This window comes from Capricornis sumatraensis, chromosome 9 (genome assembly GCF_032405125.1).
Source record: "Capricornis sumatraensis isolate serow.1 chromosome 9, serow.2, whole genome shotgun sequence".
In the NCBI taxonomy this organism is placed as follows: domain Eukaryota; kingdom Metazoa; phylum Chordata; class Mammalia; order Artiodactyla; family Bovidae; genus Capricornis; species Capricornis sumatraensis.
The window spans coordinates 60,705,823-60,721,366 of record NC_091077.1 but is presented as its reverse complement, the minus strand read 5'-3'; the positions used below and the strand labels follow the sequence as shown (position 1 = coordinate 60,721,366).

General features: G+C 50.8%; 1 protein-coding gene across 2 annotated transcripts in view; it reads right to left on the bottom strand.

Annotated features, from left to right (window-relative positions):
* Positions 1 to 13,227, bottom strand: part of PPARGC1B (PPARG coactivator 1 beta) — a 113,605-nt gene extending 100,378 nt beyond the window's left edge. For both annotated transcript variants that reach the window (XM_068980774.1, XM_068980775.1), the window contains exon 1: positions 13,150 to 13,227. In XM_068980774.1, coding sequence (XP_068836875.1) covers positions 13,150 to 13,227 — 78 coding nt within the window. The remainder of the gene's footprint in view (positions 1 to 13,149) is intronic.
* Positions 13,228 to 15,544: the final 2,317 nt, after the last annotated feature.

Here is a 15,544-nt window from a genome sequence, read left to right as displayed (position 1 = left end):
ATGATCCCTTTACCTCTCTGAATTCCCTCTCTACTTTCTTCCTCCAGAGTGGAGGCCAGACCCAATGGAATAAGCAGCTGGGCAATGGACATGAGGCCTGGTGTAAGGTGTTGCTTTTGGTCTCCCTGGAAGACATAGCGACATTTGACCAAATCCCTCCCTGTAGATTCTGGAAGCTCTGAGCCCCTCCCCAGTCGGGCCAGAGCAACAGACTGGATTCCTAACCCCGTGTTTTAACATTCCACAAAGACCTGCCCGCTAGAGGTGTGTTCTGATAGGAGGTTCTGGAGGCTCCAAAAGATATTTGTCCTTTGATTACTTTGTGTGCAAGGCTTATCTTGGAGACAAGGGCAGTGGGTTCCTTGTGGGAACTAGCACAATCCTCCTAAACTCCCCTCACCCACACATCCTAGCTCCACACACAGAGAAGGGGCTTCTGTGGCCAGGCAAATGGCTGGTGACATTCCTGAAAGATCAAATGGCATTTGTTCATTCATTTAGTAATTCAACAAATATTTATTGGGGGCCTACAGTATACCAGCCGCTGTCAAGGCATTGGGAGATCTGATGTTGAACCAGCTTGACAAGATCCCTTTCCTTAGGGAGCTCTGGTCCTGACTGGTCAGAGAAGAGAGAACATAAAGAATAAACACATAAAAGTTATCACAGGCTGGGACCAGAGTTCTGCATTTAACAAGGCTCCAGGGAAGGTCCAGAATAAATAGAGGTCTCCTCCCCATACAAATCTTCCCCCAAAGCAAACTCTCCTCTGCACCCCTCCATACCCACATCTCTGCTATAGGGATGCCACTCTGAGGCCCCTGCACTCTGTCTCCTCCACATCCGCTCACTTCCAGTGAGCACCCCCCAGCTGAGGCCAAGTTTAGACGCCCCCATCCCGCTGTCCATCACCCCCATTCCAGTCCTTGCTATATGCTCAGCCAGACTGGTCACACTGCAGTGGGCAAGACCATGAGCTCTGAAGCCAGGCAAACCTAGGCTCAAATCCCAGCCTTTCCACTGTCTGTCTGGGTGACAGGGGGCAAGTCACTGAACATCTGGTAGCTTTAATTTTCTGGTTTGTCATAGCACCGACCTCTCCAAGTAGCTGAGAATCCTTTACCTGACAATGTACCTGAAGGTCCTATCTTAGTACCTGGCACATATTAAGTGATCATGAAATGTTAGCTACTTTCTATGCTTACTGTTATTAATAACAATACTAACAAAATCCTTTGCTGATGCCTCACCAGGACATTCAAAACCATAGCCAGTTTCCCCATGTGCTTTGTTTTGGAGGGGCTAAAGGGCAGCTACAAACTAATCAGGGTGACAGAATACAAAATGAAGATAGGAGATGCAAATTCTGTCATAGACTATAGGATCACAGAGCAAAGGGGGAGCAATTCTCAGAGGGGGATTTAGGGGAGGCAGCCCTTGAGGCCTTGAAGGATGCTGCTGGAGTTGGGGAGGGGCAACAGATACCTCATGGTAGGGGTCCTAGGGGTTGCCAGGCATAGGGAAGGAACTGCAAAACAATATTAGCACCATAAACTGGAAGTCAGCCTCACTTTACCCAATTGCAAAGTTGGGTAAACCCCACTTCATGGGGTTCCTCTGAAATTAAATGCTCTTCTTGAAAGGGTTAGCAGTTTTTAACTGTTCTCATCGTCATCACTGTTCAAAGATATGGTTGAAGAGGAGGGCAGTCTAGGAACACCAGGATTCATGTTAAAAATAATATATTGTTCTGCTCTGTGGCAATGGGTACAGTGCTGCATGGTCAACAGTAGTGGAATAATAGATGGACAAATAGATGGATAAATGGGTAAGCATTTGAGGTCTTGGATGCTGTACTAAGGACCTTGCTTCTGCAGGTCACTGAGCATGAGCCTGCAGATGTTTTGAGCAGGGGTTCCTGGGCTCTGGGGTCATTAGCAGCATGGAGGCTGGGTCATCCTCAGTGCCAAAGAACCAGGGCAGGGCCCTCCCCAATGTCCTGGGTACCACACTTCTCTGAGAAGAGCCTGAGACCAGAAATAAGGTTCAAGCAGCCACGTTGCCAAGGCTGTTTGCCATGGCAACATCAGGGAGCCACTCGTGGGCCGGCTGCTGCAACTGCTCAGGGCCTGGTTTCTAACGTCTCCTCACTCTCCCTCTGCTAAATGACTCTGTTCTGCCAGGCAAGCACAAGGAAAGAACACGGCAGCAGAGCTGCTGGGGAGCATCCATCTCAGCCGAGCAGGGCTCGCCCGGCTGAGTTCCCAGACAGTGGGGCCCAGACAGTTGAGTCCCTGCTATGCAGAGCCAGCTCTGGCCAAGCAGACAGCAGCCAGGCTGGGTGATATGCAGGCATTCCCTAGTCTGCTCCCTGTCTGCTTCTTCACCTCAAGGTAAGGGCATTGAGGAAGATGGTCTCTAAGGCACTCCCAACTCCCTGAAAGCTCAAGTCTACCTTGGTGTATTTACATAATTACCACTGTTATCTTCACAGTGGCTTACTATATGTCAGGTGGGTGCTTACTATATGTCAGGCAATGTGGCAGGCACATTTCTCTCCTGCAGTTATCTTAAGAACATACTATAATTATCCCCAGTTTTGCATGAGGTAACTGGAGTCAGAGAGGTTAAGACCCTTGGTGAAGGTCACACAGCTAGTAAATGGTAGAATACAAATTTAAACCCTTGGCAGTTAAACTCTAAAGCCCAGAGCTCTTAATCACGGATATTTCTTCTCCTCTCTTTAAGTAGCATCTAACTGGATTTGCTTTTCGAAAAGTCAGCATTGGAACACTTGGCTAAGGCTGGAGGGGATTCCTTTCTAGTCCCCCCAGAAAGACAGGGTGAAGGAAATCATAATACTAGGAACCTCAGGGCTAAGACAGGATCAAGGACCAAGAGTTCAGTGGGAAGATAAATAGCAAGTCTGAATTATATTTGTCTGTTTTTTAACAATGGCTCCTATATACTAAGCATTTCTAAACACTTTACAGGCATCATCTCAAACAGCCTTTTGTACAACCCCTTGAAAAAGTAAAAGTGTTACTTGCTCAGTCCTGTCCATCTCTTTGTAACCCCGTGGACTAGCCTGTCAGGCTCCTTTGTCCATGGGATTCTCCAAGCAAAGAATACTGAAGTGGGTAGCCATTTCGTTCTTTAGGCGATCTTCCCAACACAGCGACCAAACCTGGGTCTCCTGAATTGCAGGCGGATTCTTTACCATCTGAGCCACCAGGGAAGCCCGAGTGCAAATGTTAGTCACTCAGTCATGTGTGCGACCCCATGGACTGCAGCCCGTCAGGCTCCTCTGTCCAAGGAATTCTTCAGGCAAGAATACTGGAGTGGCTTGCCATTCCCTTCCCCAGAAAACCCCTTAAGTATGTGCTACTATCAGTCCTATTTCCTAGATAAAAGTGCTAAGGTACACACACACACAAAAAACTCTTGTGCCAAAGCCCACAGGGCTCACCCCAAGCAAGGTACAATCTTAGGATTCAAAGCCCTCTCAACCACTGAAACAAATAATTAGAGCAAACCTTTGTTTTCTTCCCTAAAAGAGCAGTAATTACAGGCCTTTGGGGATAATTAATGAAAGACTTTGCCCTTGACTTGTAAAAGTCTCTCTGGTCCCCTACTCTAGACCTGGGGCCCAGGTGGCAACTCAGGCTCTGCCTTAAAGGAAGGGCAGGGCAGGAGCCTAGCTAGCTATGTGCCTTCAGGCCAGCTTCCTCCTCTCAGCTCTGTCTCCCAACCCTGTCTCCCTCAAGGGATGGTCCTGAGCACCTAATGAGAAAACCCAAGGTCAACTGCATGTTAAAAAGCAGAAACATTACTCTGCCAACAAAGATCTGTAGAGCCAAAGCTATGGTGTTTCCCATAGTCACGTATGGATGTGAGAGTTGGACCATAAAGAGGGCTGAGTGCTGAAGAATTGATGCTTTTGAACTGTAGTGTTGGAAGAGACTCTTGAGAATCCCCTGGACTACAAGGAGATCAAACCAGTCAACCCTAAAGGAAATCAATCCTTAATATTCATTGGAAGGACTGATGCTGGAGTTCCGATACTTTGGCCACCTGATGCTAAAAGCCGACTCATTGGAAAAGACCCTGATGCTGAGAAAGATTGAACACAGGAGAAGGGGATGACAGAGGATGAGATGGTTGGATGGCATCACTGACTCAGCGGACATGATTTGAGCAAGCTCTGGGAGTTGGTGACAGACAGGGAAGCCTGGCGTGCTGCAGTCCATGGGGGTCGCAGAGTCAGACACGATTGAGCGACTGAAAAACAAAGGTCAACTGCAAGAGGAATGGGTGAACTCACTGGGGTTTAGGCACAGTGAAGGCTGGAAGAACTTGCAGCCTGTTCCAGGAGTTGGTGATATGCACCCCAGGACTCTACAGCCACCACAAAGCCTGGCCACCTCGGGCAGCAGAGTCTCTCCTCGAACCATCACCCTGTCCCTCCCCCAGAGCCAAGACCCACCCTCCCCTCAAGTTCTGATACCAGAAAAGAACTAGTCAGGGAGTAGGAGACCTGGGCATCATCCAACAAGGTGGCTTCTCCTTCTCTGCCCAGGGTCCCTTCTCCTGGGATGGTAGGAGTCGATTTGATGTGCTCCAAGGTCCCTCCCAAGCTGAGGAGAGTGAGCTGCTCAAGAAAGTAAAGTCATTTAGTCATATCCAACTCTTTTGCAACCCCATGGACTGTAGCCTACCATGCTCCTCTGTCTGTGGGATTTTCCAGGCAATAGTACTGGAGTGGATTGCCATTTCCTTCTCCAGGGGATCTTCCCAACCCAGGGATCGATCCCGGGTCTCCCGCATTGTAGACAGATGCTTTACCATCTGAGCCACCAGCAACTGCTCAAGAACCCATGTTCAAATCCCAGGTTAGACACTCACTAGCTCCAAGACCCTGCATGACTGCTTTAACCTCTCTGTGCTTCAAGTTCATCACTTACAAAATGGGGAAAACAGAAGCAATCTCACACTGGAAGAAACCATTGCAACAGTATTCAAAAGTCTCTTCACAGATGCACACTGAACAGCCACAGATGACATGTGGTCTGTGAGTGGACGAACAAGAGTGGCCTCGTCAAAAATGGCCAAAGCCGGTGACAGTGGCATGGATAGTCTCAATTCCCTTCCTGCCACTGGCTTTGGCTGTGTATGTTCGCTATTTTCCATCATAAAATGTTTAAAATACAAAGTTCTTTGCAGAGAACCTAACACCTAGTCATATAAAACATTGTTCTGCTCAAAAATTTGCCTACCTAATGGGTAAACACAAAACCAGACCAGGAGAAAAATATTTTTTCTTGCCCTTTCTAAGCTGTCATTTTATTTATAGGGATAAAAGCACACAGGCACAGCTTTCTCGGGCTGTCCAGTGGTTCAGACTTCGCACTTCCATTGCAGGGGACATGAGTTTGATCCCTGGTCAGGGAATTGAGATCCTGCATGCTGCATGGAAAATAAAACGAAGCACTAGCAGATAGTAAGCGGCACCCTCCATGTCAGCAGAACAGTGTGCTTCACAGGCTTTTCAGAGTGGTCAAGTGTGAGCAGGCGCTTGAAACACAGGTAGCCTATGAATATATTAAAATGCTGGGGATGAATGTCTGGAGAGGAACTTTCAGGTCATTCCAAAAGATTTTTTAATCTGCCTCGTCTGATGAACCCGTGCTCTGAAAAGGTTCATAGTCTAGCTCATTTATTCACCCAGAGAGGATTCTGAATGGCTACTGTGTTCCAGGCATTTGTCTATTCATTGTGGGAAAAAAATGTTTAACAAAGTGAAGAAAAATCCTTGCCCTCATGGAGCTTAACAATCTGGAGTGATTTCCTAAACACTTAATGAGACATATGTTACAAGAGATGCATCTATCATCGAGTGCTTCTATGCCATGCATTCTGTTAGGTGCTTTAAATCCATATGTCCTTTGATTTTCATTGACTCCATAGTGAAACAGCTTTATCAGGGAGGTACTATTATCATTATCTGTACACCTGAGGAAACGGAAATTCGGAGAAGTCACGTGACATGCTAAAGGTCTCACTGCTGGTAAATCACAGAACCAGGACTCAAACCCAGGCAGGCTGACTTCAGAATGCTCTCTGCTACACATGGGATGAAGCAGTGGTACCTGGATGTGAGAGGTCACTAAAATGATAGCATGGGAGCTGAGTTTTGTGCAGGATGAATAATGCAAATAGTAGAAATTCCAACAGAAGACAGAAAATAGCTGCATGAGCCAATACCTCCTGGAAGATTCATGACATAGCCTGGGGCAGGCCAGGATCCCAAAGAGAAAGCAGACAGCTTAGGATAAAGTCAGGGGCCTAACTCTTCAACCTCAAGTATCTGAAGGCCCTTGCGCATGAAGTTAAACTTTAGGTTTGCATTTAAGAGTACTCGGTGGCTCAGACAGTGAAGAATTACCTGCAATGCAGGAGACCTGGGTTCAGCCCCTGAGTTGGGAAGATCCCTTGGAGGAGGGCATGGCAAACCACTCCAGTATTCTTGCCTGAAGAATCCCCACAGACAGAGGAGCCTGGCGGGCTACAGGCCATGGGGTCGCAAAGAGTCGGAGACGACTGAGCAACTAAGAACAGCAAGCAGCCATGCATGATGTGTGAGCAACGGGGTGGCATCAGACATGTGCTCTAGGAGGACTGGTCTGCCGCCGGGTCTGAGGACAAAGTCTGGTGTGATAGTAAATACAGGAACCCAGTTGTGAATGGACAAGGACCCAGACTGGAAGTCAGGGAGAGTAACAGGAAGGTCAATCCAGTTCAATTGATTCCTCATCAGCTGAGTGTCCACAGGATGTAACTGAGGCATTCACCTATGTTGGAGAGGGAGAGACAGTAAACAACCCTGCTCATTCTCTTCTAAATGACTTTATTTGGGTTCCCTCCATCCTTATCACAAGAATTGTGCTTCCCTTTCTTACAGAGAAAAGTTTGCATGGGCAGGAGTTAATTCTATCCTTCTATCCTTGATCTTGCCCTTCTAAAGTGTTTCAGAGACAGAAGGATTCCAAGTTTTGTGCACAACAGATGCTCATTTTACGTACATTCTATTATTTTCCAATCCTGAGAGTTAGGGCCTAGTACCCCCATTTCATAGATTGAGGAACAGAGACCTAGAGAAGTAGTTCTGCCTTCTCTCGACAATTTGCCTTCATTTGCTCAAAATGCTGGAAGACGATGAAGAGAAAGAGAGTAGTCCCTATCTTCATGGAACTTGGAATCAAGAGGTCTGGGGACCTTGCCCACTGATCCTGCCATTTCCACTTATTCCAAGGTAATGCAGGTAGATCATCTTCAGCAAGTCAATGAGTTTTCTGAAACTGTAAATGCCTCAGCTGTAAAATGGGAATAATGACATAATTGTCGGGAGAAATATCAATAACCTCAGATATGCAGATGACACCACCCTTATGGCAGAAAGTGAAGAGGAACTAAAGAGCCTCTTGATGAAAGTGAAAGAGGAGAGTGAAAAAGTTGGCTTCAAGCTCAACATTCAGAAAACGGAGATCATGGCATCCGGTCCCATCACTTCATGGCAAATAGATGGGGAAACAGTGGAAATAGTGACAGACTTTATTTTGTTGGGCTCCAAAATCACTGCAGATGGTGACTGCAGCCATGAAATTAAAAGACGCTTACTCCTTGGAAGAAAAGTGATGACCAACCTAGATAGCATATTCAAAAGCAGAGACATTACTTTGACGACTAAGCTCCGTCTAGTCAAGGCTATGGTTTCCCAGTAGTCATGTATGGATGTGAGAGTTGGACTGTGAAGAAGGCTGAGCACTGAAGAACTGATGCTTTTGAACTGTGGTGTTGGAGAAGACTCTTGAGAGTCCCTTGGACTGCAAGGAGATCCAACCAGTCCATTCTGAAGGAGATCAACCCTGGGATTTCTTTGGAAGGACTGATGCTAAAGCTGAAACTCCAGTACTTTGGCCACCTCATGCGAAGAGCTGACTCATTGGAAAAGACTCTGATGCTGGGAGGGATTTGGGGGCAGGAGGAGAAGGGGACGACAGAAGATGAGATGGCTGGATGGCATCACTGACTCGATGGACATGAGTCTGAGTGAACTCCGGGAGTTGGTGATGGACAGGGAGGCCTGGCGTGCTGTGATTCATGGGGTCACAAAGAGTCGGACACAACTGAGCGACTGAACTGAACTGATACTTTGTAGAATCTTTATGAGAATGAAATGTAATAATGCAAACAGAAGGCTCAGCAGAGCACACAGCACATAGAGGATGCTCAATAAATGGCATTGATGATGATGATAATGCAGGAGGAGATAGCTATTAATACTGCAATGCTCATGTTAGGGACTCGCTTCCCAGCATAAGCCCCCATTTGCAAGGCTTCTTCTGACTCAAACCAGTATTCCTTCTATTGTTCCAGAGAGAGAAGGAAAAGGGTGACTCACATCCTGGCAATGATGAAGCTTCTGGCTAGCCTGCAGCAGCTGGGGAGAGGAAGGCCCTAGGGTGAAGGGGAAACATAAACCCCCAGGGCCCAGTTGCTGGGCCATTGCCTTTCCTGGGTTCCATAAGCATCCTGATCATTAGCACCAGCCAGGAAGCCCCAGTGAAAGTGAACCCTGGGTCTCTGGTGAACAGGGCCAGCAATGTGTCCCCTTCTGCGCTCAGGTGAAAAAGTTTTTTAAGTCTCCTGGGTCTCACACAGATGAAGAGTGGGTAAAGGCACCCAGCAAAGGTTACACTTCAACCTGCCCCATAGATGGCCAGAACTTTGACTTGGAAAAGAAGTTAGCCCTGGTTTCAGGGGCTGTGGAGGCAACAGCATTCCAGACCAAGCAAGTCAACAGTAGTCAAGCCATTTTTTCCAGTTCTCCGTCTGGCAGGTACTCCTTCGGGTGTTCAGATCCAGTTTTAGAACAACGAGGAAACAGCATACCAACTGAAAAATGGGCCAATTTCACTAACACGACATTTCACAGAACAGACCATAAATGGCCCAAAATCATTTGGGGAAAAGTTTCAGCAGCATAAGTCATCAAAGAAATGCACATTAAACCAATAAGGTGACAAAATTTATTGATGAATAGACTGGTAAAAATGAAAAACAATTAAAATGCCAAGAGTTTTCTGAGTATGGGGAACTGGGCATTCCCATACAATGCTAGTGTGCAAATTAGCACAATCTTTCTAGAAGGCAATCCAGAAATGTGTTTACCAGATGCCTGCATAGTTCCTTTGACAGAGTAATTCATTTCTAGGAATTTAAATGAAGAAAAGAAGACATACGCAGAGATATTCATTTCAGCATGGCTTACAAGAGCAATATATATATATATAAACTACTTACATGACTAACAACAAAGGATTGATTAAATACCTTTTGGTTCAACCCTCAATATTACATAACCATTAAGATATTAAGACACTAGGTAGAATACTTGCTGATGTGGAAAGTATATTGTTTGGAGGACAAAAAAAGCATGTTGGAACGGTGTGATTCCAAGTTACAATTACTATACAAAGAATGATTCCATTTTTGTACAAAAATATAATCCATAGGAATCAATAGGAAAGAATAAGTCAGAAAACACATATAAAAATTAATGGTGGTTATGTTTGGGTAAGATTTCATATTTTCTTTTTTTTTTTTTCTTTATGCTTGCCAGTATTTCCTAACAATTCTATTATTAAATATTTTTAAATGATAAGGGGTTGGACTTGATGATTTATAAAGATCCTGCCATCTCTGACAGTTTGCACATCTATGATTGATGTCCCAAGTGTCTTCAAACAACCCATATTTAGTATGGGCTTACTATGTGGTCTCTGGAGCCTAAGTCACTGCCCACAGCTGCAGCCCTCTGCATTCCTCTCTCCCCATACTCGGCCCAGCTGTTCCCCCAACCAGCCTGAGAGTGTCCCTTGTCTGTTTTCTGTGCCTAGCCAAGAGCTAAGCAAAGGAGCTCAGCACAGTGACAGGTGACCAGGGGCACAAAGACATGAAAGGCACAACTCCAGTTCCAGAATCTTACTGGGCCACAGGACTCTCACACAAAATGCTTGGTTGTATAACACAGACTAAGACAACCAGAGGCTGGAGAAAGCAGGGCAAGCTGGGCTAGAGAGGCCTGCTAGAGGAGAGGGCCACGCAGGGACGGTGGGTGAGGGCACTACAGGCAGGGCCCGGAACAAAGAGAAGCCCACACAGAGTCCTTTGCAACACATGCCCCAAACCTTTCCAAGAAACTTTCACAAGCCTTAATCTGTTGAATTTCTGAACTTTGACCTGAATGGGTATAAGTTGTCTCCACAACAGAAATCCTCCCTCTATCTAACCCTGGATTAGCTGCCAAAGACAAGTCTTTGGGATAAAGCCGATAAATTACCTTTCTACTCACTCTCCCCACCCCTTCCTAAGGGGGAGACAGTGAAGGGGAGGGCCAGGGAGGGTCTGGGGGAGGAGAGGAAGTTACAGGAAGGACCAGACATTTCACATGCAAATAGTGCTCACCCCCAACCACCGGGCCTTGGGCTTCTCTTGCCGGCACCACCAGCCCCATTTGACAGATGGGAGAAAGGAGGCTGAAGGGTTAAAATGGCTTGCTCCGGGGTCACCCAGCCAGAGAGTGGGGAAGGCGACTCCACTCAGGCCTTCTGACTCCAAGTCCAGTGCTATTTCGAGGTAACACACAGGACCTGGAGTCAGGAGCCCTGGGTGGCTCTGTCACCCACTGGCTGTGTGGTCCTGTACCAGCCGTCCAGCCCTCTCAGCCTCGATCCCCAACTGTAAAATGAGGAGGCCCGCGAAGACCCGCCCAGGTCCTCTTCCGGCTGGCTCTCGGAGCCTTCTAGGGGCGGCGGCAAAGCTCCCCCTATCAATTACACTTCCCAAGTTGGGACGACAGAGATCACCCGAAGGGCCTCAGCCCATCACGTGGTTACATAAAAAAAGCAAAACGTCCCAGATTAACTTCCACTGCACTGCTTCTGCTGATACACGATTACCCAAATTTCTAGTTTCCTTAGGTGAAATTTGCCTGCTGGGTAGGCACTCTGGACGGCTAAAAGAGCAAATGTGAGCCGAAGAACACAGAAGATGGTGTTGAAACCTTGGGTCGGGTCCAAAGTGGACGAGTTCTTCCTGTGGGTCTCTGGACGAGTCTCTGGCTATTTCAGGCCTCTTACATCCGCGTCTTAGTAGAGTGGTTTGGAGACACCCCCGGACAAGCGAGAGGGCCGAGGGCAGAACTTTCCTAGCAGCAACTCTGCCCGCTCTGTATCCAGTTCCCCCCGGCCCCATACTGTCGGCTAGAGGGCTGGGGACTAGAGGGCTGTGGGCGCGGTGGTGGTGCCGAGGCTGGGATCGGCCTTCGGAGCAGACAGGGGCCCGGGGCGAGTGCCGGCGCCCCGTGATTGCCGCTGGAGCTCCGCTGCAGTTTCGTCAGAGGTAAAGGTACGCGCCCGGTGCGCGCGGCGTGTGCACACCAATACACACTACCGCGCACAGACCACTCATCACACTTTTCCCCGGGCCTGGAGAAGCGCGATCATACGCCACTAGCCCCTGCGGCCCCTGCCCGGAACCCACCCAAACGATCCCGCCACCGACCACGAGGCCCCGCGGCTCCCTGACGCATGGACGTCCGCAGCGATCAGGGACCGGCCTTCTTCTACGCGTGGCGGGCTTCCTCTCGGCGACACCCCGCCACGCCGCGCGGTTCCAGCAGCCAGCGAGACTCGCCACCCAGAGTCCCCCAGAGCTGAACGTCTCGGCTGTTGCGTCCCCTCCAAGTCGCATCTCACGGCAAGGAGTCAGCTAGCAAGCCTCTCCCCGCCCACCCGGTCCCATGACAGCTGCTGCCGCCCAAAGACAGGCAGATATAACAAGAAGCAAAGTTTCCCTCTCTCCCCTCCCACATCCCGCCCCCCTCCCCCTCCCTTCCAGTGTTATGCAAAACAAGCCGGCACCGGCGCTCAGACTCCAGGTACCAAACCAGCCCTAGCAAGCCGCGCCCGGTAGAGCCCAGCAGCCCCTCTGCCTCCCGCGTGCATCCGCATCCGGGGTCTCATTCGCGGCTCGGCTTCACCCTCAGCCTCCCCGCTACCGGTGCCGGGGTGGCCGTAGAAAAAACCCTAACTATGGGGCCAAACTTTATGCTTGCAACAGGCAAGGGGTGGGGAAAACTGGGGAACGGGTAGGGGGCGCGCACTCCCTGTGCGGGCATTTTCCCGGCTGTTTATCCCAGCAGCAAACCCCCTCCGCCCCCGTTTCCAAGTAACCAGCTTCCTCGCCCCTCCCGGCCCAACGGAGCACCCTCTCATGTCACGCGCGTGTCGCCAGTGGGTCTCCCAGGCGCAGCCTGAGCCGGGTTCGCCGCCTCGCCTGCCCTTCCCCCAGCATCGCCGAGCGCGCACCAGGGGCCGCGCGCTGCAGGGGGACCCAGGCGCCCCCAGACAGTCCTCCGGCCCCATCCTGCCGGGCTTTCGCCCCCGGGGGCTCCACCGGGTAGCGAAACCAGGAAGGTGCTATCCCCGCCCGCATGTCCACGTGCCCTGCAGACCCCTATGCCTTCAGCGGGCAATGGGCAGAAAACTCCGCGCTGCGGGAGCTTTTGGAGAGCCTCGGGGGGGCTAGCTGTAGAAGACCGGGTACCCAGGACCGGAGGATCAGGGGACTCCGGGGACCAGGACAGGCGCCTGCGCCGGGGCCACAAGTCCACGTGAAAGTACGGCAGCAAGTGCCGGGAGCCTGAGGGCGCGCCTTCTGCACCCAGACTCAGCATGAGGGTCCCCAACACCTGACGCGGCTCAGCCTCTTCAAGGAAGCACCGAACCCCCCAGCTCAGCGGGCGGGGTGGGGGGGTGGGGGTGGGCCGGACTCCAAGCAACCAAGGCTAGACCCTCCCCAGCGGCCGTAGCGACCGCAACGGTCCGGCATGCGTGGTGGGGGGACCTCCAGCTACCTGTCCCCAGAAAGAAGTGCATCGCAGGGTGCATGGAAGGGGGCTCTGCAGTCTGGAACCCCCGATCCCCTCAATGCGCCCACCGCTGTCTCCCGGCCTCCGCAGCTGCGGCGGCAGCCCCCGCAGCTCAGCGGCCCTGGCTCCCCGGCCGTGGCCCCTGCTGATCTTACCTGCGTGTCCGCGAGATAGTTGAGGAAGAAGGAGGAGAGCTCCTCGTCCAGCAGCGAGCCGCAGTCGTTCCCCGCCATCTTCCAGCCGCGGCTGCAGCGTGCGGCGGAGTCAGCGCCGAGCCGGCCGGGGGGAGGGAGGGAGCGAGCGAGTGAGGGAGGCGGGAGGAGGGAGGGCGGCCGGCGGGAGGAGGGAGGGCGGAGCTCAGGCCCCCGCTGCCGCAGGGCCGCTGGCTGCGGGGGCGGGGCCGCAGGGCGCCAGCGCAAGCCGGGGGTCGCACCCCCACTTTCCTGCGCAATGTGTGGCGCCGGGATCCTCGCCCGCGGCCCCCGGCCCGGGAGGAGAGCGCCCGCAGCCGGGTGACGGTACTCAGCCAGCAGCCCGATGCCTGCGCAGCAATGCAGGCAGCCCACTGCTCCTGCCGACCGAATCACGTTGCGTTAGCGCTGGGCGGGTCCTTAAGAGACAACCTGCTTCGGCACAGCTGGGGAAACTGAGGCCTCAGAAGGCAGAGGACCTCGTTTGAAGCCACGATGTAGTTTAATACAGGAAAACAAAGCCCAGGTCTGACTGCCCTGGAGGCTTGAGTGTCTCGCTGGGCTGCAGCCAGAGAGGGAGGGATACCATAGGTCAAAGGTGGAGAAATCAAGGAAGGCTCCTCGGAGGGGGAAGCTTTTTTTAAAAAAATCTTTTCTTTGGAAGATGCGTTGACCCATATTCTTAGCCATCTCTCTCTCTGGCTTCCTTCACTATGTACTTCGCCCCCGAAAACTTTAACTCCTTTTCTGACCATGGCCACAGTGCCTTGAAGTGGCCAGCTGCCTGCTGGGCCCCTGGCCTCCCCATTTCTTGGGTAAGCCATCCAACTACTGAATACTGTTCCCTGCCCACGGACATTCACCGAGTAAACCACATCTTTACTGTATCCTTCCCTGCTGCGCCTCGGACTGTCAACTCCCTCTTCTGCCACTTCCATCATTCCCTGCTGCCTTAGCTCTGCAGACCTTTAAAACACTGGTAACAGTTGCCATTTTACCGTAGTTACAGTGAAGATTTGATCTTCAGACCTCTTCCTTCTAGACTTTAAAGACCCATGAAAGCAGGGCCTGAGTTTACTTTTGCACATACTGTCTCCAGTGCCAGGCACATAGTAGGTTCTTAGTAATGTGTTAACTAAAAATCCCAGAGGATTTAGATCTCCCATTACCATCACCACACATTTCATAGATAAGAAAACGGCCTGGGGTCAAGGGTATGCATGGAGTGAGTGCCAGGGCCAGATCCAGAGCCCCCAGGCCTCCTGACGCCGGCCTTGAACTTTTATCATCATGCCCTGCTGTTTGCCAGCCGAGAGGTGAGGGCACCGCCTGGGTAAAGGCAGAAAGGCGGGAAGATTTCAACCAATTGTATTGGGCCCTCCTGCCGCCCGCTCTCCTCCCACCCCAAGCTAGCAAGGCCTGCCCCACCCTGCCCACCCTACTTGGCTCCCTCCCAGCCGGAGGAGGAAAGGAGAGTACAGGGAGAGTCCCCAGCACACCTGCTCAGACTTGAACACCAGCGCAGGAGCTTCCTTCTCCAGTCTGAGGTTCCCAGAACCAGAGGGCGTGATTTCACTCTCTGGGCTTTAGTTCAGGGCACTTTTAAGGAACAATGGATCCCAAGAGAAAGCCTACATGGAGCTTTGGAGCTCTAGCCTGGGAGTCAGCAGTCCCAGGCTCTGGTCCAGCCCATCACATCTCACTCCAATATTGGGCAACGCAGGGAGTTAAGAGCGTGGGCCCTCTAGTCAGAGTGCCTGGTTTCAAGCACCTGCAAGTCATTTATTCTCAGGCTTTGGTTTTCTCATCTACACAAACAGGGACCATAGAGTTACTTACTTAAGAGGGGTGTTATGATGATCGAGAAGCTAACATATGCAAAGTGTTTGGTACAGTCCCTGACTTCATGGGAGAAGTGCTAACCTCTGTAGTCCTTTGTTTCCTCATCTGTAAAAATGGGGGTGAAATATATGTCCCCCGAAGCCCTGGCCAATGTTAATTTCCTCTCTTCCAGAGCTTATATGCTGCTGGCTACCTTGAACTCCAATAGGTCTGAATTTGAATCCTGGTGCTCACTAGCTTTGTGCTAGTTTACTTAACCTCTCTAAGCCTGTTTCCACCAGGTAGGGATCTTAAGAAGACTGAACGGAACAATGCATGTAAAATTAATTGCTTGGTTCTGTAGCCTGCAAAGAGGAAGTGCTGATTCTCACACTCATCATCATCACCACGGTCACCGGTGTCATCACCTTCAGCACTAAAGATGTGCTCTCCTGAGGCCACGCTTTTTTGCTGCTGCCTGTAGACATCAGAGCCAGAGCCTCCCAGGACGCTGTTTCCAAGAAGCGTCCCTCCCAGA